Source organism: Sapajus apella, unplaced genomic scaffold (assembly GCF_009761245.1).
Source record: "Sapajus apella isolate SASKATOON/1434 unplaced genomic scaffold, GSC_monkey_1.0 scaffold62, whole genome shotgun sequence".
NCBI lineage: Eukaryota > Metazoa > Chordata > Mammalia > Primates > Cebidae > Sapajus > Sapajus apella.
Genome location: NW_022437002.1, coordinates 5928896 through 5952194, shown reverse-complemented (window position 1 = coordinate 5952194; position 23299 = coordinate 5928896). Strand labels below are relative to the sequence as shown.

Genomic DNA, 23299 nt, shown 5'->3' with positions numbered 1-23299 from the left:
GAGGATTGTGGGAACACTAAATCCTTCTCTCTGAATTCTTCTTCCCAACTAGACTACCACTTGGTATCAATCGTATGGCCATGGAGGTGAAACAAGTTACTTGATGGAAGATAAGAAATCAAAACATATGGAAGGTGCTTGTCCAGAGAGCATAAATGACTCTTCATTATAATATGGGAACCAAAGTCTCAAATTAAAAATAAAAGAAGGCATGAGGTAGCTTTTGCTGCACTTCAAGCACAGAGGAGGTTCACTGTCATACAATCACGGAGAATATTATGTTGATTGGCAAGAGTCGGGCCTTGTAGAAGGGACAAAAATTCCCCACAGCTAATCTACAATGGAATTGTTCAATGTCAGACACCACTTTAATAATATTGTTCTGGGCTGTGTTGGATGTAAATATCCCCCTCTTCATTTTGTAAGCAATCAAAGGGAAGCTTTATAGATGGGAGAGCATGAATAGTTATACTATCTGTGCTAAAAAAAACCACGGACAATCTAAAAAAAATCAAAGAAATGGTGCCTTAGAAAGGATTCGCTTTGTAGCTTATCTCCAGTCTTCTATATCTGTCCAGCAAGTTGCACATTAGACACATAACAAAAGAACACACTTTAAATGTTGCCCTTGACATTATTAAAAAGTACAGGATTGGCAAACCAGACTGGGGAAAAAAATCAGACTATTAAATCTGGACAGTCAGGTAATCTCCCTTCGTCTTATTGCAGTGCCTAGAAGGATGAAGGGAGTAAGGGAACTCTTATTTATTAAGCACCCACTATGTGCTTGGATGCTTTGCCTCTGTCAGAAGCAGTCTCACATTCCAGAGTGCTGAACAATGGAGGTAGAAAGACAGAGGTCCGCAACCTAGCTCTGCCATTTTCTAGTTGTGTGGCCTTAGACAAGCAAGGAAATTCAGCTCTGTGTGCCTTTTTTTTTTTTAACCTGTAAAATGAGGATACTACAATACCACAAGATAAAGTGCCGAGTATGTTTCAGGTCCTGGACTAAAAGTAAAATAAGCTTTTAGTCCAGGACCCGAAATATGCTAGGCACTCAGGGGTAGGTATGATAAGTCGAATTTTAATCTACACATCAGCCCTATGATGAGTTGAATTATGTCTCCCAACAAGATACCTTGGACGCTTAACCCCCAGTACCTGTAAATATGACCTCATTTGGAACAGGGTCTTTGTAGATGATTAAGTTAGGATGAGGTCATTAGGATGTATCCTATCCAGTATGAGTGGTGTCCTTATAAAAGGGGAACATTCAGACACAGAGACAAAGCCAGAGAGTACCATGTGAAGATGGAGGATTGGAATGATGCATCTACAGCCAAGGAAGACCAAAAAATTCCCAGCAAACCACCAGAAGCTAGGAAGAGAAAAGGAAAGATTTCCCCACGGGTTTCAAGGAGATCATGGCTCTGCTGACAGCTTGATTTTAAACTTCTAGCCTTCATAACTGTAAAAAAATAAGTTTCTGTTGTCTTCGGCCACCTAGTTTGTGGTGCTTTATTACAGCAGTCCTAGCCAGTGAATACATCCTTCCAGGACGAGGTATCCCTATTTTTAGAAGAATTGAAGCCCAATGAGGGAAAGTTTACAGCTCAAGATTGTGCAGCCAGAGCTGGGATTTGAACCCAGGTCTCTCTGAGCCCAAAGTCTGCCCTCTCTCTATTCACTGTGGAACCTCTCAGGAGTGGAGCTTGGCATAAAAAAGCAAGTGGGTTTGGAAATGAGTCCCATTCATTACACCCAGGTCCCAATGGAAGCGCCAGGTCAGAGTGAACAGCTCATTAACTAAAGAGCAGTGAGCATTTGAGAGTGACTTTTTAAGAAGAATCGACTTTTATTTATAGTGATGTTCCAGTCATTAATTTCAAAGGAAGAAAGCCCAAAGCAGAAGCAGGTTCATTAAAAATTTGACATTAGTAATTTAATTAAATTGGTTCTTTGTGTCTCATTGCGGAAAATGAAACGTTAGTTCTACACCAGTTCTCAGCTCATTTCCCCTGGTTGGCTCCCTCCCCTCACCTTAGCTTGCTTTTTTCTCCAAATGTTTACCTGACCTGCCCCTCCCACCCCCAACACTCATAAACACATACACATCACAGTCATTGCCTCGGCTGTAAACCAGCTGCATGGGATCATGGGAAACACCAAGTAAGCCGGTAGCGTGGGATCATGGGAAATGCCAAGTAAGCCAGCAGCAGATCATGGGAAGTGCCAAGTAAGCCAGCAGCATGGGATCATGGGAAATGCCAAGTAAGCCAGCAGCATGGGATCATGGGAAATGCCAAGTAAGCCAGCAGCAAGGAATCATGGGAAGTGCCAAGTAAGCCAGCAGCAGTACAGGATCATGGGAAACACCAAGTAAGCCAGCAGCAGGAGATCATGGGAAGTACCAAGTAAGCCGACAACAGGGGATCATGGGAAATGCCAAGTAAGCCCGCAGTGTGGGATCATGGGAAATGTCAAGTAAGTCAGCAGCAGGGGAATATGGGAAATGCTAAGTAAGCCAGCAGTGCAGGATCATGGGAAATGCTAAGCTGGGCCAATGGATAGGAGGTAAAGCTTTTCATCTAGGTCATCTCATTTGTCACAGGTAAAGAATGACCTCTGACTTCTCCCCCAGCTGGGTTTGGTTCCCTACCTGTCCCTGTCCCATCATAACACTTAGTGTGCATTAATTGTGTACATCACCCACTGGACTGAGAGCTTAGATTCACTTGTGTTGTACTCATTGTACATCAGGCTCTGTCCTAAGCACTTTGCATGCCTGAACTGGTTTAATTCTTGCAACAATTAATTTGGTATAAAGAAGGTGTTGTTGAGCTCCCTGTCTTATAAATGAGTAAACTGAGGTGCATAAAGGTTAAAAGACTTGCTGATGGTCCGACAGGTGGTAAGATGTCAAGCTGGGAAGTGAACCAAAGCACAGTGGCTCCAAGTCTGCTCTTTCCACCATCCGGCTGCATGGCTTCCCAGAGACAGCCTCAATAAATCATTGCCAGGTGGATTAATGGAGAGGTACTTAAATGGTAGTCTGGGCATTATGACTAAGACCCCTACTCCTCACCCCATGGGAGTATCCTGGAATGATGGGAGGTGTTGACCTTTAAGGCACAGGCAGTTCCAACTCTGAGGGACAAAGCAGAGGGCAAGGGGAGCTGGGCTAGGTAGAACAAGTGACTGACTTACAGGCACAGAGAAGCTGCATCCTCCCTCCCTCCCTCCTTATGGCCAGGTCATGGTGCTCTTGCACCTTTCCCAAGACCATTTCCTCTGCCTCATGAGAGCACACTTGCAGCTGACCATGATTGCTTGGCTTACACACTGTGTCTGGTGTTCCCTGACTCCCAGTTTCCCCTTTAAACAAGTCAGACTGATGAGAGCCCAGGTTCTTGTCTTCCCACTTCTTGTCTTACCACTTTACTGTGTATTCTGCTGCCAATTCCAACATCTTCAACTCCCCTGAACCTGCGGGGCCAAAGTGTCCCTCTGGCTGCTAGGGCGGATCACACATGAAAGAAAGGACACTGGATTTAATGAGCACCTACTCTTATGCCATATCTTATGTCCCTTCCATGGTATTTAGTGAGGAGTGTGGAGTCTGAAATCAGGGCAGCCACACCCAAGAGAGGAAAGTGATATTCCTGCAGTTGCATCTCTAGTGATGGTGATGGACGTCATTCACATCCATGGGTGCACATTAGAAAAGGCAAGAAACCTGGATGTCCAATTGTAAATCTCATCTGTGAAATTTTGAGTAACCCCTCCCTCTTCGGAGTAACCCATTCTCAGATAATCAACAGCCTTGAGAAGTGGTAGATCAGCAGTGGCCAATGCTGTTTACAGAAGAAATGAGTTCCAAGAAGCCGAAGTGGCCTAGGGAAGTACTGCTAGGAAGCCAGGTGTCAGGCCTCCAGCCCATCTCACAGGCCACCTGTCTCTTTCTCTCTCTCTCCTCACAGTTCTCCCCAGCCACACATGTGGGAACCCAGGGAGGCTGCCCAATGGCATCCAGCAGGGCTCAACCTTCAACCTCGGTGACAAGGTCCGCTACAGCTGCAACCCTGGCTTCTTCCTGGAGGGCCATGCCGTGCTCACCTGCCACTCTGGCTCCGAGAGCAGTGCCACATGGGACTTCCCCCTGCCTTCCTGCAGAGGTAGGTGGCCAGAGAAGGGTCTGACAGAGTGGGGCAGTGGCTGGGAGAGGATGCTGGAGCATCCAGTGACATCCAGTCTCAAAGGGGAAAGCTACACCCCAGCAGGGAGGGGGGTACCCACTTCAGGTAGCCCAAGCCTGGAGAGCACAGAGGGTCTTCAGGGTCCCCAGGTGTTCTAGAGGTGTTTCAGCCTCACCTGACCTCCTAACCCTCATGTGTGTACTCCGTTATTTTCTTCCCCTGCATCAACAAACATGTAGCAGTCTTCCCTCACCTCTAGTCCTCCTGTCTCAGAAGAAACATAGTTTATCCTCCTATTGCAGACCCTCTTTCCTCTTGTGGAAGCCAGATCACTTCCCCAACAGCTTTTGTACTGACCTCACTGTAGGAATTATTCTTTTCTCTTTCCTGTAAATTCAGCCTCTCTCCTGTCTAATAGTTTCTTCCTCTCAGCCTCCAAATATGCTCAAAATCGCTTTACTCCAACAACCCTCTCCCTGCCAAAAACACCTCTCTTCTATGCTGCCTTGGCCTCAGCTTCCCAGCTAGGATGACCAACTTATCCATATTTGCCCAGGACCTTCCCACTTTTAGTCCTGAAAGTTTCGCATCCTGGAAACATTCTCAGTTTCAGGCAGCAGAGACATTTGTCACCCTACTCCCAGCCCATTCCTTAGGCGATCCTCCTTCCTTCCTTCCCCTCCCTCCCTCTCTCCCTCCCTCCCTCCCTTCCTTCCATCCTTCCATCCTTCCCCTCCCTCCCTCCCTCCCTCCCTCCCTCCCTCCCTCCCTCCCTCCCTCCCTCCCTCCCTCCCTTCCTTCCTTCCTTCCTTCCTTCCTTCCTTCCTTCCTTCCTTCCTTCTTTCCTTCCTTCCTTCCTTTCTTCCTTTTTGAGACAGGATCCTGCTCTGTCCTCCAGGCTGGAGTGCAGTGACATAATCATGGCCTACTGCAGCCTCGAACTCCTGGGATCAAGCAATCCTCCTGCATCAACCTTTGGAGTTCCAGGGACCACAGGCATGCATCACCATGCCCAGCTAATTTTTGTATTTTTTTTTTCATGCAGACTCTCTATGTTGCCCAGGCCAGTCTTGAACTCCTGAGCTCAAATAATCCTCTGGCCTTGGCATCACAAAGTGCTGGGATTACAGGTGTAAGCCACCATACCCTGTTCATGATCATTTTTAAAAGCTTAGAAAATACAGAAGGGAGTAAAGAAGAAAAAACATCTAGCTGTTTTAACCATGATTTTAATGTATTTCCTTTCCATCTTCTTCCAATACATATTGCACATATGCATCTATTACAAATATGTACATAAATTGAGATTGTCATACATGCAATTTTTAACCACCTTTGAAAAACAGTCAGTCACATCACACTGTAACATTTCCCATGCCATCAACATAGCTCAGCATCTTGAAAGCTCCATCCAGCCCCGTCCCTCCTTTTCCCTTCTCATTTACTCCTCTGTAGACTGGCCTTTGCCCCTAATATTTGCATCATTTTGCCAAATCAGATGAGAATTGTTTTGGCTCTTGTATTTTTTGACCTCTTAAGAGACCTTTGCACTATTGACCACTCTTTTCTTCTAGTAACGCTCATCTCTAAATTCCATGGATGCTGAACATCCATGTATCAGTTTGGGAGGAGCATTTCCAGGAGTTGAGAAGTCATTGGAATAAGTAGCTCCTCCTTTGGTTCAAGTTTTTAATTTTTTTTCTTTTGGAGGAAGCTTTTCTATAATTACTGTAAAAGACTGGCTCCAGGGATAAGCAGATGCTTCCTGCCACGTGCATACACTTTTTGTTATTGGCACCAAGGATAAAAATTACTTGGCATGTATACCTGTTTCCCTTCTTCCCACTCCTATGACAGACATAATTAATGGGCCATTGTACCCTTTCTGCTTGAGTCCAGACACAGCTGTGAATTCCCTCCCATTAGGCAAGACACAAGCAATCAATCTGAGTTGCCACTTGACTTCACCTTTGTTTACCTCTCCTCAACCAATAGAATCGGCCTTGGCCATGTTGATCCTTCTTGGTGGAGTGTAAGGGAACTGGAGTTCCCTTTCCGGCTTTCCTAAGTCCCATCTTCCCAGATACCATTCCTAAGTCAGGACCTGCCTCTTTCCATGATTGACAAAATACAATTACCAAACCAATCAGGTGAGACCTTGGCCCCTACACACAGGTGCGTGGCCTAACCACAGCCTGAAAGCTGCTATATCTACCCTTCCTTATGGCATCCTTACCCACTCTCTGCCTTGAGGATGTTTTGGTTAACATTCTGATCTTCCAAGGAGGGTGTCAGAGTTGTGACATGATGATAGAATATGAAATATGATAGTAAATAAAATCAAGTGTCTAAGTTGTGAAAAATAAACCATAGTTCTTTTCCTTCTTTGCAGCACTATAAATGTCATGCTATTTTGTTCAAGATAAAAACCAAAAACAAATGTAATCCAGTTATCGGTCCAGTGGGGGTATCACTCTGCTTGGTGAAGTACAATTCGCAGCAATATCCCATGCTAATATGGTAAAAATCCACTAACCCTCCTAATACCTCCAGGAATCTGTCAGCTTTAGCCCCCTCCAAACCTTGAACTCACTGCCATGCCTCCCTTCTCCTGCTTCTTCTCTGCCAACTTAGGTTGGGAACTGGGTCCATTTTTCTTGGGACCCCGCTTCTCCAAAAGACAAAATACAAGCCAACAAACGAAACCACCAATGAAGGCGTCTGCATGTAGTTCAGGCTTTATGGAAGGTGTGGCAATGCAAGGAGCTTACATCTCAGCAATGCAGATGACTTAAAATGAAAGTATGAGCAGCCAGGAGCTGCAAAGTCTTTTGGCCCCTCCTCCCGGGAAGCTTCCCCTGGCTTCTGTCTTGGCAGGCTCCAGGTTCCCCTGTGATGTGCAGTGTACCCTCTCTCCTTTCTCCAGCCTCTTCTGCCTTGATGCCACCTGCACCTTGAGCCCATTTCAGAATGTCCATCAATTTCTTAGGCACCAGAGCCTGGTTTCCTCTTGGTTTTACCATCTCCTTGCATCTGATGTCTCCCTTCCTCATCCAAGATATTTAGGTATAAGGTAATATTTTCCTGAACAAAGAGAACTCTCATCCTATAAGAAACACTGCAGCTGGATGTTAACATATATTTTTGTTACCCCACAAATCGGAGAGAAGTGATGAGTGCTGTCTCATGGAGGTCTTCCATCTCATGGAGGTCTTCCATCTCATGGAGGTCTTCCATCTCATGGAGGCCTTCCACCTCATGGAGGCCTTCCACCTCATGGAGAGCTTCCAGGTCGGATCAAGGCCCACAGCCTAGTGTCTTTGTGTCCAGGCACAGCAGGCAGCAAGGGCTGGCCTTTCCGTGGGAAGCAGCAGGGCGGAGAGAGGCCAATCTTCCAGCATTCACACCACAGTAATGCATGGGCCTGGGCGGGGGTGGCATGTCTTTTTGTGGCACGACTCTGAAGTCTTTTAATTCTTTTTTCAGCTTCTGAAATGATGATGATTCTTTCCCTCCTTCTCCTTCACTGACTTTCCCCACTCCTTCCCCTTAAATACTAAAGGGCCAGCTCAGCCTCTTCTCTGGGGACTTCTTGCATCTCTTGGAATTTCTCATTTGTGTGGCTGTAATTGCTACTAGGGGGCAACTCTCTGATCCCCACCTCCAACCCCATTCTCTGTCTTGAACTTCAGGACCATGTGGATAGTGAACTGTGCTGAAGTTCTCTTTAGGATGTGTTTCGAACTTGGCCCATTAAAACATCAGTCTTCCTGCTTTCCCCAAACCTGCTCTTTTTGCTGCCTTCCCCAGCTCCGTGAAGAGTGTCCCCGCCCCTCTGTCAGCTTACACTCTCGCTTTTCTTGCTCTCACATCGCACCATTGGCCCCCATGTCCCTCTGCACCAGCCCACCCTTCCACGTCTCTGTCACTCTTCAAATGATGGTCCAGGCTCTCTCATCTCTCACCTGCCTCACTGAAGGTGACCCTTTGTAACCAGGTGTGCCCCGGTTCTCCCCTGCTCACACCAGCTCATTTCTACCTGTACTGTGGGGAGAACTTTCTAAGGCACAAATCTGACAAAGTTACCAGTCACTTAGTGGCTCTTCATCACTGATTCCTTAGCACAGAGCACAAGACTCCTCCAGAAAGAGTCTCACACCAATCTTTCTAGTATGTCTCTTAGACTTATTTTAAGTAGCTTCCACTTTAGCCACACCAGAGAATATTCCCTCCCAAATACCCTAGGGAAGCCAGCTGAGGATGTCAAGTCCTGCTTCCAGCCCCCTGCTGCCTGAGGGGTCTGAGATGTGGTTCTGCTCAAAGGCTAGGAGAGAATAAAATGGCTCTTCAACTCTCAGACCCCCCAGGGCCTCCCCTCACCCCCAGCCACTCCCCTACCTTCAGGTTCATTTCTCTGTCCTAATTCCCACAAGCTGCAAGAATATCCTAAGAAACATCCTCAGTAATGTCAGTGATTTTAAGGAAGTAATTTCTCAAACTGTTCTTCCTTAGGAGGCCAAACTAAACAGGAGCAAAGGGTACCCACTATATACCCACCTTGTGCAAGGGGTGGCAGTCTTGCCAGAGTGAACCATTTCATACTCAGGAAGCATTAAAAGACTTTTGGCCTTTCTTCTTCTCATGTAGAACTCTCAAGGGCTGGCATCTGCAAGCAGATAAACCTCATCCACTGGGCAGTGGTCCGTAAATATTTGCTGAATGAACGGCTGTCTGGATGGGTCTAATTCACCATCAGAATCATGCTGGCATACAAGCCCGAAAGGGAAACTGCTAGCCTGGGTTTCCCCACCTGCCCAGTAGCTCTGAGTGACAATCTTTTTAAGTCCAAAGCTTCCCAGAGCAGACTGGAGAGCCGTGTGTGTGTCTGTTTCATCCAGGAAATGCCATGTGCCCAGCTGGAGGGTGGACTTAGTCTGGGGACAGCACAGACTGGGGTAGCAGCTGGGAATAGGGAGCAGGTGTGAGGCCGACTCCCAAGAAGGCCCCTCCCAAAGATCCTGACCCATCAAGGCTTGGTCCAGCTGACAGAGGGAAGGAGGTGGGACCTGTGACCTCCCTTCACTTTGTGTCACACCGGGCACATTTTCAAAGGCAGAGGTCCCTGGGAGGTGCTGTGCTTTGTGTCCTCTCTTTAATCCACAAGAAGGACCAGGTGGATTTCAGCAACAGGCCTCTGACTTATGAGGGCCATTGGCCCTGGATCAAAGAAGGCTGAATGGGGAAGCGACAGAGTTCATATGTGCTGGGGGCTGAGAGGCAGGTGGTAGGGAGAAAACTGGCCTAAGCAAGAAGTGGTTGGCCTCTGAAGTTCAAGCCAAACATGGCAGGCTGCCCCCATACCTGAGGAAGTGGGAATTTGGTCTTCAGAAGCTCGTACGGCAAGTGCTGAGCTTTATTCCAAATTTTCTGGCCCAGGGGAAGAAGCCTGCGGAATGTGAAACAGAAGCAGTGGTGTCGGGTACGGACAGTGCATAGAGTCAGACGGCCCTGGTTCGACCCTAGCTAGGCCAGCCCCTAGCTGTGTGGTTGCCAGTGTGCTGCTAAACGCCTCTGAGTTTTAAAGGTAGGACACAAGTAGCAGCCTTACAGGGCTGATTGCATCCTCATTCATTCACTTGACTACTCAACAACTTTCTATTGAGTGCCGGTTATGCGCCAGCTAATTATCATTTATTGACTGCCTATTAAGTACCAAATATTTTTCTAGATTCAGAGAATTGCAATGATGAACAAGTCAGACCAAATTCTATGATCTCTTGCAGTTTACATTCTAGCAGCCAGGAGGCAGAAAACAGACACACAAACAAAAAAAACAAATTTCAGGTGGTGGTAGGAGCTATGAGGAAGTAAAGTCTTAGCCAGTGATGAGGAAAGCTGCTTTAGATGGAGCAGTCAGGAGAGGCGTCTCTGAGGAGGTGGCCTCTGAACTGAGTCCTGAGTGACAAGAAGGAGCCTGTCCTGTGAAGACCTGGAAAATGGCATTCCTGGCAAAAGAAGCAGTAAGTGCAAAGGCCCTGAGGTGGGGAAAGCGCTGCACACATTAGAGGAACAGAAAACAGGTCCCTGCAGCAAAAGTAGAGTGAGGGGTGGGTGGAGAGGGCAGGGATGGGGTGAAGCAGGATAAGAAGTATAGGCTGGGGTGGGTGGATCACATGGTCAGTAGTTTGAGACCAGCCTGACCAACATGGCGAAACCCCATCTCTACTAAAAGTACAAAAATTAGCCAGATATGGTGGCATGTGCCTGTAATTCCAGCTACTCAGAGGCTGAGCCAGGAGAATCACTTGAACCTGGGAGGCGGAGGTTGCAGTGAGCCAAGACCATACCACTGCACTCCAGCCTGGGTGACAGAGTGAGACTCCATCTCAAAAAAATAAATTAAAAAGTACAGACTTGGTTCTGAGTTCAGGAGGCAACCAGGGGAGAGTTTTAAGCAGAGGTATAGTTCAATATAACTTAATTTTTTAAAAAAAATCACTCTGGATACTAGCTAGGCAAGAGGCACCATAGGAAGACCAGTTGGGAGGCAGCTATTATGGGCAGCCAGGCTGGAGATGATGCATCTTGGTTGAGATGCATCTGTTGGCTCTAGTAGAGGTGGAGGGACAGGCGTAGATGGGGGCTGTGCTTTGGGGGTACAGCCCACAGACCTTACAGATGGATTGGATGACTGATAGAATAAAGGCTCAAGGCTGACTCCTAGGCTTTTTTCTGGAGAGATGGTGGGTGAGGAGGGCAGTGACCAAGATGGAGATGACTGGTACAGGGGGCAGGAAGCATGTGTCCTAAAGGGAATCAAGACAGCTCACTTTGTCCAGATAAAGTTTGAGATGCTGTGAGACATCCAAGTGGGGAAATTCATTCTGCAGCTAGAAGGAGTCCTAAACTAGAAAGAGATCTGGGAGAGGCATAAGAGACCCTAGGGCAACACTGTAGATAGCAAAGAGGGTCTGGGCACTGTATGCTGGACCTAACTGTGTTGATCAAATTTAACAACACGGAGAAGGCCCTCAACACTGTGCTGGGTGCAGTGTGGACCTTGAGTGATTCCAAGCACTGGGGCCTCAGCAGGGACCACAGCTACCTAATGCCACTCTTTACAATAGGGTACCTCTACTGCTGCTGGGATCACTAGCGTTCCATCACCTTTGCCATTACTGTTACTAGAGCAGAACATTTCACAACATGGGCTCTGGAGGCCAGCCACCTGGATTCAAATCCTGGCCTTGTCATTCACACCCACTGGCTGGACCAGTTACTCAACCTCTCTATGCCCAGTTTTCTCATTTGTAAATGGGAATAATAACAGTACTTAACTCACAAGTTGGAAGTAAGGCTCAAGTTAATAAATGCTAAGCACATAGCAGAGGGCCTTATTCATAGTTAGGACTCAGTGAGGGGTATCTATCATTGTCAGTCTTACTGCCACAGCCTCACTGGCCACCATGTATTGAGCCCTACCTAAGTACCACATCCTGCATTACCTTTCTTAATCCTCACAGATGCCGAGGAGGTTAAGGTACTCTTATCTCCTGTTACGAGTGAGGAAACTGAGGCCTAGAGAGATGTAGTGCTTTGCCTGTGATCACACAGCTAGAGAGCGGTGGAGCCAGGATTCAGCCCAAGTCCGCATGCCTAACACCCATGATCTTGACCACCGCCCTCCACTGCAGGCAAGGATGGTGGCCTCTGGCCCACAGCAGGAGACTCACAATGACACTATGATTTCCAGAGCTTCCCTAGCCTGGTGGTTCAGGGCCTGAGAGCTTGGCCTGCAGGTGCATGCATTCCCTGCATGGCTCCACCAGTCAGGAACTGGCAGTCTCTTGTGGTTTCCTCTTGACCTTCCTTGTTCCATGAGCTCCTTAGGAGAGAGACCTCTAGGAAAGGGCCTGAGATCATTCTGTTGGGCAGATTCTGCTTCAGGGTGGGGGCTAGGAGCTACTTATCCTTCTTATGAAGAAAGCCAGACCCAAGGTTCACCCACCTCCACTTGAGCACTGGGAGCTGGGCCAGCACTTTTGAGGCAGCATGAAGCCCCCCAGGCAGAAGAGAGGGGAGCAGGAGGAGGCACTTCATGCCTGGAAAACCCCACCTCCAGGGTCTAGTGCTTCCAGAAGCCTGCTCCTAGCTCATGTCAGGAACAGGATTACAGTGACTGAAGCCCGGGAGGCAAAGAAATAGGTGATAATGATGTGGGCCTGGAGTCATAAGGTCTTTGGTTCAAACCCTAGCTCCAACATTTAGTATCTATGTGGCCCACCAGGAAGTCTTAAAAACTCACTGAGCCTCTGTTTTCTCATCTGTAAAATTGTGCATGATAATACCTATGCTCTCGAAGATTTGAGGGCTAAAGGAGAAAACGCAGATGACGCATTTTGCACAATGCCTGGCCCATAATGAAAGCTCAGTAAGAAGTGTCATGTAATCAAATACCATGTCCTGTCTACAGTCTTCTCAGAAAGATACCTCAGATGGCTCTATCTATAGGAACCTGGGGACAAAAGTGATATTCTCAGAATTGGTCATTTCTTCATTTTAAGGAGAGTCGTTGATAAAGCCAAGGATGAATGGGTAGAGTCCAAAGCCCCCAGGAAGAGGGGACGGAGGAAGTTGAGCAAGTTATGGGGGCCCTAGCATGGGAAGGCACACTGAACCATTCTGCACAAGAAAAGGGGGTGGGAAACAGCTATGGGCACTCCTGCCCTGGTGCTCTCAGTCTTGCACTGGAATTGCAAGATGGTGGCTTCTCCTTTGAGACCTGTTGGCATCTTCATTTCCATAGATGCTGAGGGGTCCTGGGGAAGATGATATGAACAGAAGCCAATTCCAAGGACCCCAGATCTTCTAGGCATACAAGATGGCACCCTACAGCTGGCCTGAAGTGGAGAGGATAAAATCCTGTTTTCTCCATTTCCACCTGAAATTCGTCAGCCATTGTAGAGTTAACAGCCACCAAAGAGAACTGAGGGATCATTCTCTAAAATTATGGTTAATTGAAGAGATTTCCGTAGAACTTAAAGTCAATCATAAATAAAGTCATAAACTTGCAAAGGCAACTATCAGCATAACACACCTGCATCTCAGAATATGCATGACTTAATGGTGGTGCAAAATGTCCATTGCCAGAGAAGGAGAAAGTATAAATGAATATTTAAGGACTATGGTCTCAGCTGAAGGTTATGTTTTATGACTCTGGAGTTGTAACCATGAAATATGATGCCTTGTTTAAAGTGTGAGAAAACCTCTAAACAGCTTCTGCAGGATCTTCAATCAAAACAGGATAATGCGAGGGCCAGGGTGTTAGATAAGCCCAAGAGGCAGGGTCGGCTAAAATGGTAAAGGTGCCACCTTCAGAGGGGACTTGTGGCTCTGGCCAGAAGATCTCAAGTTCTCAAGTCCTCAGTTCTAGCACAGTCCAGAAATCATTGCCTATAGTTAGGACGCTTGAAAATCTCAGGATGCCTTACCAAACCACTAACAAGCAGGGATGTGCCTTATGGTGGAGGAGACGACCGTCCTAGTGCCAGAGGGTCTATGACCTTGAGAAAGTTACTTAACCTCTTTGAGCTTCAGTTTCCTCTTACATTTATTTGTTTGGCAGATATTAGTCAAGTACCTGCTGTATGCCAGAAAATGTGCTAGTTGATAGGGACAGAACAGACATGGCCTCTGTTCTCATGGAGTTTACTGTCTACACGTTAGCTAAGTAATGGCATAATTATGGAAAATTATTAGTTATGGCAAGATATGTGGTGCTCAGAAATAATATGATGAGGGAGAGGTTATCCTGTTTCTGGAAAGATCCTTGAGGAAGCAGCACTTGGATTGGAACCTAAAGGCCGAGGGCGGGGGGCAGTCAGGCCCAAAAAGATAGGGCAGAAGTTTCCAGAAAGAGAAAATCACACTTTCAAAGGCCCTGGAACAAGGAAATGCTAAGTGTATCAGAAGAACTGCGAGGAGGCCAGGGTGGCTGCAGATAGTAGGGAGGGAGAGACTGGCATGAGGCAAGGCCTGTGAGGTCCTTGTGAGGCATCGGGTATTTCAGTTTATCCTGAGTGACAATGGGGGTTATTGACAGTTCCCACAGAGAGAGTGGCGTAATCAGGCCCATGCTTTCCGGTATTACTGTGGCCTCTGTGAAGAATGGACAGAGGCTACAATGCAATCTACAGATTCAATGTAAATCCGTATCAAAATACCAGTGTCATTTTTCACAGAAATAGAAGAAACAATCCTAAAATTCATATGGAACAACAACAAAAAGCCTGAATAGCCAATGCAATCTTGAGCAAGAAGAATAAAGCTGTAAGCATCATGCTACGTGACATCAAAATATATTAAAAGGCCATAGTAACCAAAATAGGATGGTATTGGTATAAAAACAGACACATAGATGAATGGAACAGAATGGAAAGCCCAGAAATAAATTCACATACTTATAGCCATCTGATTTTCAACGAAGGCACCAAAAACATGCATTAGGGAAAGGACACTTACTTTAATCATGCTGGGAAAACTGGATAGCCATATGCAGAAAAATGAAACTAAACCTCATCTCTTACCATAGGCAAAAATCAACTTAAAATGAATTAAAACCCTAAATTTAAGACCTGAAACTATAAAACTACTGGAAGGAAACATAGGGGAATTATTCCAGGATATTGGTGTAGGCAAAGATTTTATGGCTTAGACCCAAAAAGCACGAGCAACAAAAACAAAAATAGACAAATGGGACTATATTAAACCAAAAAGCTTCTACACGGAAAAAGAAACCGCCAACAAAGTGAAAAGACAACCTGTTAAAGATGAGAAAATATTTGCAAACTATTCATCTGACGGGGGACTAATGTCCAGAATGTACAAGTAACTCAAGCAACTTAAAAAGCAAAAAAACAGATAATCCCATTAAAAAGTGAGCTAAGGACATGAATAGACATTTTTCAAAAGAAGACATGAAAATGGCAAACAGGTATGGGAAAAGATGTTCAGCATCTCTAATCATCAGAGAAGTGCAAGTCAAAATCACAATGAGATATTATTTTACCCTAGTTAGGATGGCTATTATTAAAAAAGCAAAAAACAACAGATGTTGGCAAGGATATGGAGAAAAGAGAACTCTTATACTTTGTTGGTGGGAATATAAATTAGTACAGCCACTATAGAAAACAGTATGGAGAGTTCTCAAAAGACTAAAAATAGAACTACCATATGATCAGCAATTCCACTAGAGTATTTATCCAAAGGAAAGGAAATCAGTATATCAAAGGGATACCTACACCCCCGTGTTTACTGAAACACAATTCATAACAGCAAAGATATGGAATCAATCCAAGTGCACATCATTGGATAAATGTATAAAGAAAATGTGATATATATATATATATATACACGTATATATATATACATATATATACATATATATATGCACCCACACATACATACATACACATACACACACACACACTCACACACACACACACACACAGTGGAATACTACTCAGATGTTAAAAAATTAAATTAGCTAGGTACAGTGGCATGCACCCATAGTCCTGGTTACTCGGGAGGCTGAGCCAAGGGATCTCTTGAGCCCAGGAGTTCAAATTCAGCCTGGGCAATGTCCAGCACAACCCCATCTCTACTTTAAAAAAAAAAGAAAAGAATGAATGAAATCCTGTCATTTGCAGGAACATGGGTGGAACTGGAGGTCATTATGCTAAGTGAAATAAGCCAGGCACAGAAAGACAAATATCACCTAACACACATACGAGGAGTTAAAAAAGTGGATCTCATGGAAGTTGAAAGTAGAATGATTGATAGTTGCCAGAGGATGGGAAGGCTGTGTGTCAGGGGTTGGAGGATGTGAGGGATAAAGACAGGTTGGTTAACAGACACAAACATACAGTTAGGTCAGTGGTCCCCAACCTTTTTGGCACCAGGGGCCAGTTTCATGGAAGACAATTTTTCCATGGACAGGAGGTGGGGGATGGTTTCAGGATGAAACTGTTCCACCTCAGATCATCAGGCATTAGATAACTAGTGCAACACTCACCTCCTGCTGTGCAGCCCAGGTCTTAACAGGTCCTGTTCCGTGGCCCAGGGGTTGGGGACCCCTGAGTTAGGTAGAAGGAAGAATGAGTTCTAATGTTCAATAGCAGAGTACGGTGACTATAGTTAAAACAACGGTGTATTGTATATTTCAAAATAGCTGGAAGAGAGAACTTGAAATGTTCCCAACACATAAAAATGATAAACCCTTGAGGTGATGGATACCCTAAATACCCTGACTGGATCATGATACATACTGTGTTAGGCTTTTCTTGTATTGCTGTAAAGAAATGCCTGAGACTGGGTAATTTATAAAGAAAAGAGCTTTAATTGGCTCATGGTTCCACAGGCTGTACAGGAGGCATAGCATCGGCAGCTGCTCAACTTCTAGGGAGGCCTCAAGGAGCTTTTACTCATGGTGGAAGGCGAAGTGGGAGCAGGCACATCACATGACCAGAGCAAGAGAGAGAGAGAGTGAGGGGGAGGCACCACACAATTTTCAACAATCCGATCTAGAGATGACTCACTCACTCTCACAAGGACAGCCCCAAACCATGAAGCATCCATCTCCATGACCCACACACTTCCCACCAGGCCCCACCTCCAGTATTGGGGATTACATTTCAACATGAGATTTGGGTGGGCCATCCAAACTATGTCGCCTACTATGCATGTCAAAAAAAATCACACATGCCCCATAAAAATGTACAAATGTTTTGTAACAATAACCTTTTTTAAAAGGAGCGCTCCAAGATAAAGTTCTCAATGCAAAAAAATAAGTATGTGAGATGATTGATAGGTTAATTATCTTGATTTAATTATTCTACAATACATATATCAAAAGATGACAGTGTATTCCATAAGGATATACAATTATTGTCAATTAAAAGTAAAATTTTAAAACTGAAAAACAAAAGGAATGGATGGACTGGAGGAGGAAGGAGGCTTGGAGACCAGGAGGCGGCTTCATGGGTGTGGTCAACTTGGAGTACAGCAGTGGCAGTGATGGCGGGGGACAGGATTGAGCACCACCTAGGTGGACTGCCAGGTGAGTCCCTGGCTGGATGTGGGAGTGCGGGAGGAGTTGAGGATGTCCCCTGAGCCTCTGGCATGAGGAAGTGGGTGAATAGTGCTGACACTCCAAGATGGGAAAGTCAGAAAGAAGGCTAGGTTCCTCGGAGGAAAGGATGAGAGCAGTTTGGGTTGGGTTGGGTTTGAGAGCAATGTGGAATATCTGCTTGGGGTTCTAAGACTGGAAGTAGGCAGAAAGCTCTGGAGTCACTGTCTTTCCCCCTAAGACCTGCTCTCCGTCTGGAATTCTTGGTTGTCTGCCTGGATGTGCAGGCCAGATTAAATGAGACCACGTGGACCAAGGGCCTGGTTGGAGACTTGTCCACACAGAGTGGCTGCACCTGCTCCCCACCTCCTGAGCCACTCCCTCCTCCTCTGATGTTTCCGTTTGGCCCCTGCTCACTTTTGCACCTGAATGCCCTTCCTTTCCCACCCTCCCTTCTTTCGGGTATCTTTGCTTCTCCCTGCTCCGTACATGTCTGTTCAGTCCCCATTCTTCTCCACTCCTGTGGGGGGAGGTCCCTCTTGGTCCTACTGATTCCTTGCCTCACAGTCTCTGGGATCCCAGGCTTGTAGGTATCCCCACCTGTTTATTCCTCAGGATCTCACACTCAATAAGGGAATGGGGAAGAGGGGAGGAGGGGCTGTCACTCTTCCTGAAGAGCTGCATCTCCTCTAGTGTCCCTGTCTCTGCTCTCTCCTTCACCATCCACTCTCTGTTGGAGACCACACCCTCTTGTTCCTCCACAGCCTGCCTCCTAAATCCCTTCCTGCTGCTTCTCTTTCCTCCCTGCCTAGTTGCAGCTTTGATGATGGGAACAACCTCTTCTCCGTTCTCTATCTCTGGTCTCCCCACTGGCTACCTTCCACTCCTGCCAAACCACACCATTCATCCATTACTAGGGGACCAAATCATCCTTCTAAAATAGGTCTGGACTTGTACTTCCTGCCGAAAACCCTCTTTTCCACACCTACCATGGCTCCCCTACACCTGCAGAGGAAAGTCCAAACACCTCGGCCATACCATCAAAGCCTTTCCCCAAGCAGTGTGCCCATCCAGGCATTCTTGCCTCCGAGGGCCTGTTTGCTCCACCTGGAACTCTTCTATTTCTTCCCCTTCCAGCATACTCCTACTCCTTTTTGAAGATTCAGGCTAAATGTCCCTTCCTTCACCATGATCCCTTGCCCCGGTGCAGTCAAGACTCAGCCATTGTGCCCAGGGCTGAAGTCAGTTCCACCTGGTATAGTGAGGGCAAGTGACAGGACTGTCAGGGACCAGTGGGCCCACTGCTTTCTGGGAACGACATTGACAAATCTCCCATTCGCTGGCTGGCTCCTGTGGCTTATCTCCCTGGTAATGTTCACGGTGAATTTATTTACATCAGAAGGAGACAAACTCTGCCTCAGATGCCAGACTTCATAGCCTCCTGCCAGAGAGATACCCAAGGCGGAAATACTGTGCAACTTGATAAAACAAATCAACAGCAACACTAAACTGGATTTAAAGCCAAGCAAGGCCAATCTTGCCTACCTTCCTGCTTCCTGGGGCCTGGGCAGCTGGGTTGAGCAAAGCCAGAAGAGGGGAGGGGAATATAACCTCAGCTCCTCTACTTGGCATTCAAGGCCCTTCATGGTCCAGCTCTTGCCTTCCTGCCTAGCCCAGCTCTGTCATCTCTGCATGCCCCTTTAAGTTCAGACAGCCCTGCCTAGTAAGTCCCTAAACATGCCACACTCCCCAAACTTGAACTGCCCTTTCTGTTTTTCTGCCTAAGACACCCTCTCCCCTGAGGCCTACCAAGCAGGCAGCCCTCAGCTGATGTATGCTGCCAGCTCAGTGTTTGAAATGAAGCCAGACTCTACGTCTCACGGTTACCACCTGGTCTAAGCCACCATCGTCTCTCATTGAATTATCATGGTAGCTTCAAGAGGCCCCCAGCTTCTTCCCTTGCCCTCTTTGGTCTGCTATTTACCTGGAAGCCCAAGGGATCCTGTTAATACACAAATGAGACCATATCATCCTCAGCCCAGAACCCTCCACTGGCTTCTCAACTTATTCAGAGTAAAAGTCCACATCCTTACAGTGGCCTCTCAGGCCCTCGGTGGCCCTGCCTCTGCTGACCTTATCCCCTGCCACTTTCCTTCTTCTTCCTGCATTCAAGCCCCTTGGGTCTCTTGATGCTCTTCAATGGTGTCAGGCGTCTGCACCCTGTGGCCTTTGCATTTGCTGTTCTATCTGTCTGGAATGCTCTTTCCCATGTGACTTTCTTTCTCACTCCTTCAAGTATTGGCTCAAGTGTTGACTTCTCAGTGGGGTCTTCTCTGACCACCCTTTCTGAAATGTCCACACCCCCACTCCCAACACCAGACACCCCATTTTCCTCTGCACTTAACACCTCGTTTACCATAGAGTTAATTATTTATCTTGGAATTGTCTTTATCCTTCTGATCAGAATGTAAGCTCTGGGATGATAGGAATTTTTGTTTGTTTTATTCACAGCTGAATCCCCAGCACCTAGAACAGTGACTGGCACATAGTAGGTGTTCAGTTAGCATTTGTTGAATGAATGGATTAATATATTAATAAAAATGCTGTCTCCTCCATAAAGCCCTTCCTACCTATGTGCTATCACTGTGCCTTGAGCATCTCCATTATGACAATTCTATGTTGCCATTGCTGGCTTGCCTGCTCACCTCCTCTCTGAGAAGCGCTTGAGGGCAGAGAGGAAATCAAGCTTTTCACATTGCAGTGCTGGCTGTAGCCCAGTATTTGCCCCACAGTAGGTGCTCAGTTAATGGATGTGGGAGGGAAACCTTCATAAGCACCTACTCTGGTAGAGTAGGTGTATTTCTTACATTTCTGCACTCACACAAACTTAGGAGTTAGCATTGAGAAATGCTATGAGTTGGCTCATGATTCTCTTGACCCTGTAAAACAACATTAATAAGAGTAGTTCAGAGCTGCTAAACAAGATCACTTTTATCTCTATCCCAGATGACTTCTATATATCTGTTAATCTGATCTCACCATTAGATGCCTCACAGACATACCCACTTCTGTGTGTCCAAAACTGAACTCCTCGTTGCTTTCCATACCATAAGGTGCTCCCTTCCTGGGTTTTCTGCCCCAAGAAATAGTACCTTTCATCCATCCAAAGGCTTACACCAGCAACCTGGATTTTATACCTCCTAGTTGCTGAGGCCTGGAGGTCCTGCTTCCTAAATTTCTCTCAAATAAGTCCTCTCCCACCCTCCCCGTGACCTTAGCTCAATCTCATCCAGCCTCACCTGGACTTCGGTGACTTTGGTGATACCAAGAGCATCCCATGTGCTTCCCTGACTCAGACCTCCTTTATACCATAGCGTGTGTTCTTTCTAAAATGCAAGTTTAATCATATTTCTTCACTGCTTTGATCCTCAAGATGAAGTGGAAGGAAAAAGGAGAACCTAGCATTAGCATCTACCACATGTAAGTCACTGGCTAATGCTAGGTACCATCACATTAATTATCTAATACAGTTATCACAACAGAGAAGCAAACTGAGGCTTAAAAAAATAAATTCTCCAAAGTTATGCAGATGGCTGGGAAATTGTGGAGCCTAAATTCAAATCTAGACCTTCCTGACCCTAAAATCCATTTCCCTTCCAATGCACTCCCACCTCCAAATCTTTTTGGCTCAGTGTTCTCTGCCATGCGACTTCTCCTATATGCCATTACTATATTATTCCTCTTTTTACCCTGTGATGAGCCATCTAGAGCTATTTAGACATGCCTTGCACATTTATACTTCTGTGCTTATGACCACTGGGTTCCTTCTTCCCTGAAATGTCCTTCCCTTTCTTCTCTATCTAGTGAACTCCTACTCGTTCTTCAAAACCCAGCTCTAATGAAACTTCCTCTGTTAAGCCTTCTCAGATGGACTCATCCAAACAAAGTTATTTGCTGCTTTATCTAGTCCACACACTGTGAACTGTATTCTTGGAAGACAGAAAGATGTGTTGCAGGTAAAGCCCATGGTGAGTGCTAGGGCTTGAAAACCAGACCACTCATGTGAGCCTCTTGTCTCTGTGCCCACAGCCGATGATGCCTGTGGTGGGACTCTGCGGGGCCAGAGTGGCATCATCTCCAGCCCCCACTTCCCCTCGGAGTACCATAACAATGCCGACTGCACGTGGACCATCCTGGCTGAGCTGGGAGACACCATCGCCTTGGTCTTTATTGACTTCCAGCTGGAGGATGGTTACGACTTTCTGGAAGTCACTGGGACGGAAGGCTCCTCCCTCTGGTAAGCACAACACCCGCTTCCTTTCCTACCCTGTTCTCTGCAACTGTGAATTACTGGGATGCTTACAGTCTCCTTAGTGCCTGGACCTGCAGCCAGAGGCGTCTTAACCACTTCCTTACACCTACTTTTGGAGTCTTTTCATCTAATCCTAATGAAAAACCACTGCATGTTTTTAGAGCTGGGCTAAATTTTTATAGTGAATTTGATATTTGATTTGAAACATGTTCTTGCTGAAGAATTTTATGATGGGTCTTGGTTGAATAACTTGTATTAAGACTAAAAATGTCCTGGTCTCAGGATGTGGACAGGTCTAATAAAAAGATTTGAAATATTGTTCCGTTTCTGGAAGATATATGCATAGCATCCAAAAAGGGACAAGAACCGTAAGTGGCAATTGCTGAGATCAGAACATTTTTAGTCTTAATTCTTCCCACTCCAAGGGTCCTGAGACATCAGAAGGGCATTATGTCTCAGTGTCTGAAGGGAAGGACGAACCTTCTCCGTCTTGTTCTGGCTTTGCTAAAAAGTGCAGGCTTTTCTGTGGTGTGCTCCATAGAGAGTCTCAGTTGCTGTTGGGCTAGGGAGGATATGAGTTACTGAGGATTTACAGCCATCATGGCTTATTGTCCTCCAGACTTAGGCTCACAGGATGTGCTCAAACTGAGTTTGGCTTAAGGAAGTATCTGGCCTCCTGTTTGGGTGACAAGAATCACAAGTGGTATTCTTATTGTGGCTGTGTTATCAGGAGGACCTTTGTTAGCACATCAGGAGCCAATATAAGGATATGTCCAGGTGTACTTTAGGCAAAGATGGGCATCGTTGGAGCCTTAGTTGCTGCATGGTGTCAGGGGGAGGCGGGGATCAGTGCATGGAGTTAGGGGTAGAGGAGGTGTCACTGAGGATTCTGAATGGAGCAGAAAGTGGGTAACTACAAGAGTCAGAGAAGGACAGATCCTAGGAAAGACAGAGACATGGCAGTCAGTGGGAGTAGGGAGGAGGAAGATGGGAGGGAGAGGAGGAGAGGAGGGGAACGGGGCAGGTCTATTGCACACCTCCCTGTGCCAGGTTTCATGGTGGTAGAGACACAGTTGAGTAAGACATGGTTTTTTGGGGAGCTCATTGTCTCTTTGGTAAGAAAATCAGACAAACCCATGGTAGGAGCCAAGTGTGACCATTAAATATTTAAGAGGGATAAAGTGGGAATGGATTTTCCCCAAATGTAGGCTCAGATTTGGGAGCTAGTGTAATTGGAAAACTCAAGTTTCCTGGTGCAGTGGAAGGTGTGCTGACGTGGGAGTCAGAAGACTCTGGTGTTACCGTGAGCTTGTTGCAGGAAGCTGGCCAGGTCATTTCATATCCTGGTCAGGGGGCTGAGAGAAGCACATGTGAGCGAGGACAGCCTGCTTTGTGGAGGTCGATGTTCTATAAACTAGTCCAGGAGCAACAACAGCTGGTTATTTTAAGCTGGGAGTTGGGTTGAAGGTTCAGGTGAGTCTTCACTCAACTGGAATCCCGACGACCGGCCCAGTGTGAAGACCCTCGGACCTCCGCCTCTTATTGTAAAATTCCTGTTACTGACTGTAAATGTCATACATATGCTCCTGGTAGAAAACATGGAAAATCTACAAAGATATGGAAAAATTAAAACTATTAAAATTTCAATGTACTCACCTTTGACCT

General features: G+C 46.3%; 1 protein-coding gene across 4 annotated transcripts in view; it reads left to right on the top strand.

Annotated features, from left to right (window-relative positions):
- Nucleotides 1-23299, top strand: part of CSMD2 (CUB and Sushi multiple domains 2) — a 617682-nt gene that overhangs the window by 210041 nt on the left and 384342 nt on the right. For all 4 annotated transcript variants that reach the window (XM_032246841.1, XM_032246839.1, XM_032246837.1 and 1 more), the window contains 2 exons: nucleotides 3981-4175; nucleotides 21412-21619. In XM_032246841.1, the coding sequence (XP_032102732.1) occupies nucleotides 3981-4175; nucleotides 21412-21619 (403 nt within the window). The remainder of the gene's footprint in view (nucleotides 1-3980; nucleotides 4176-21411; nucleotides 21620-23299) is intronic.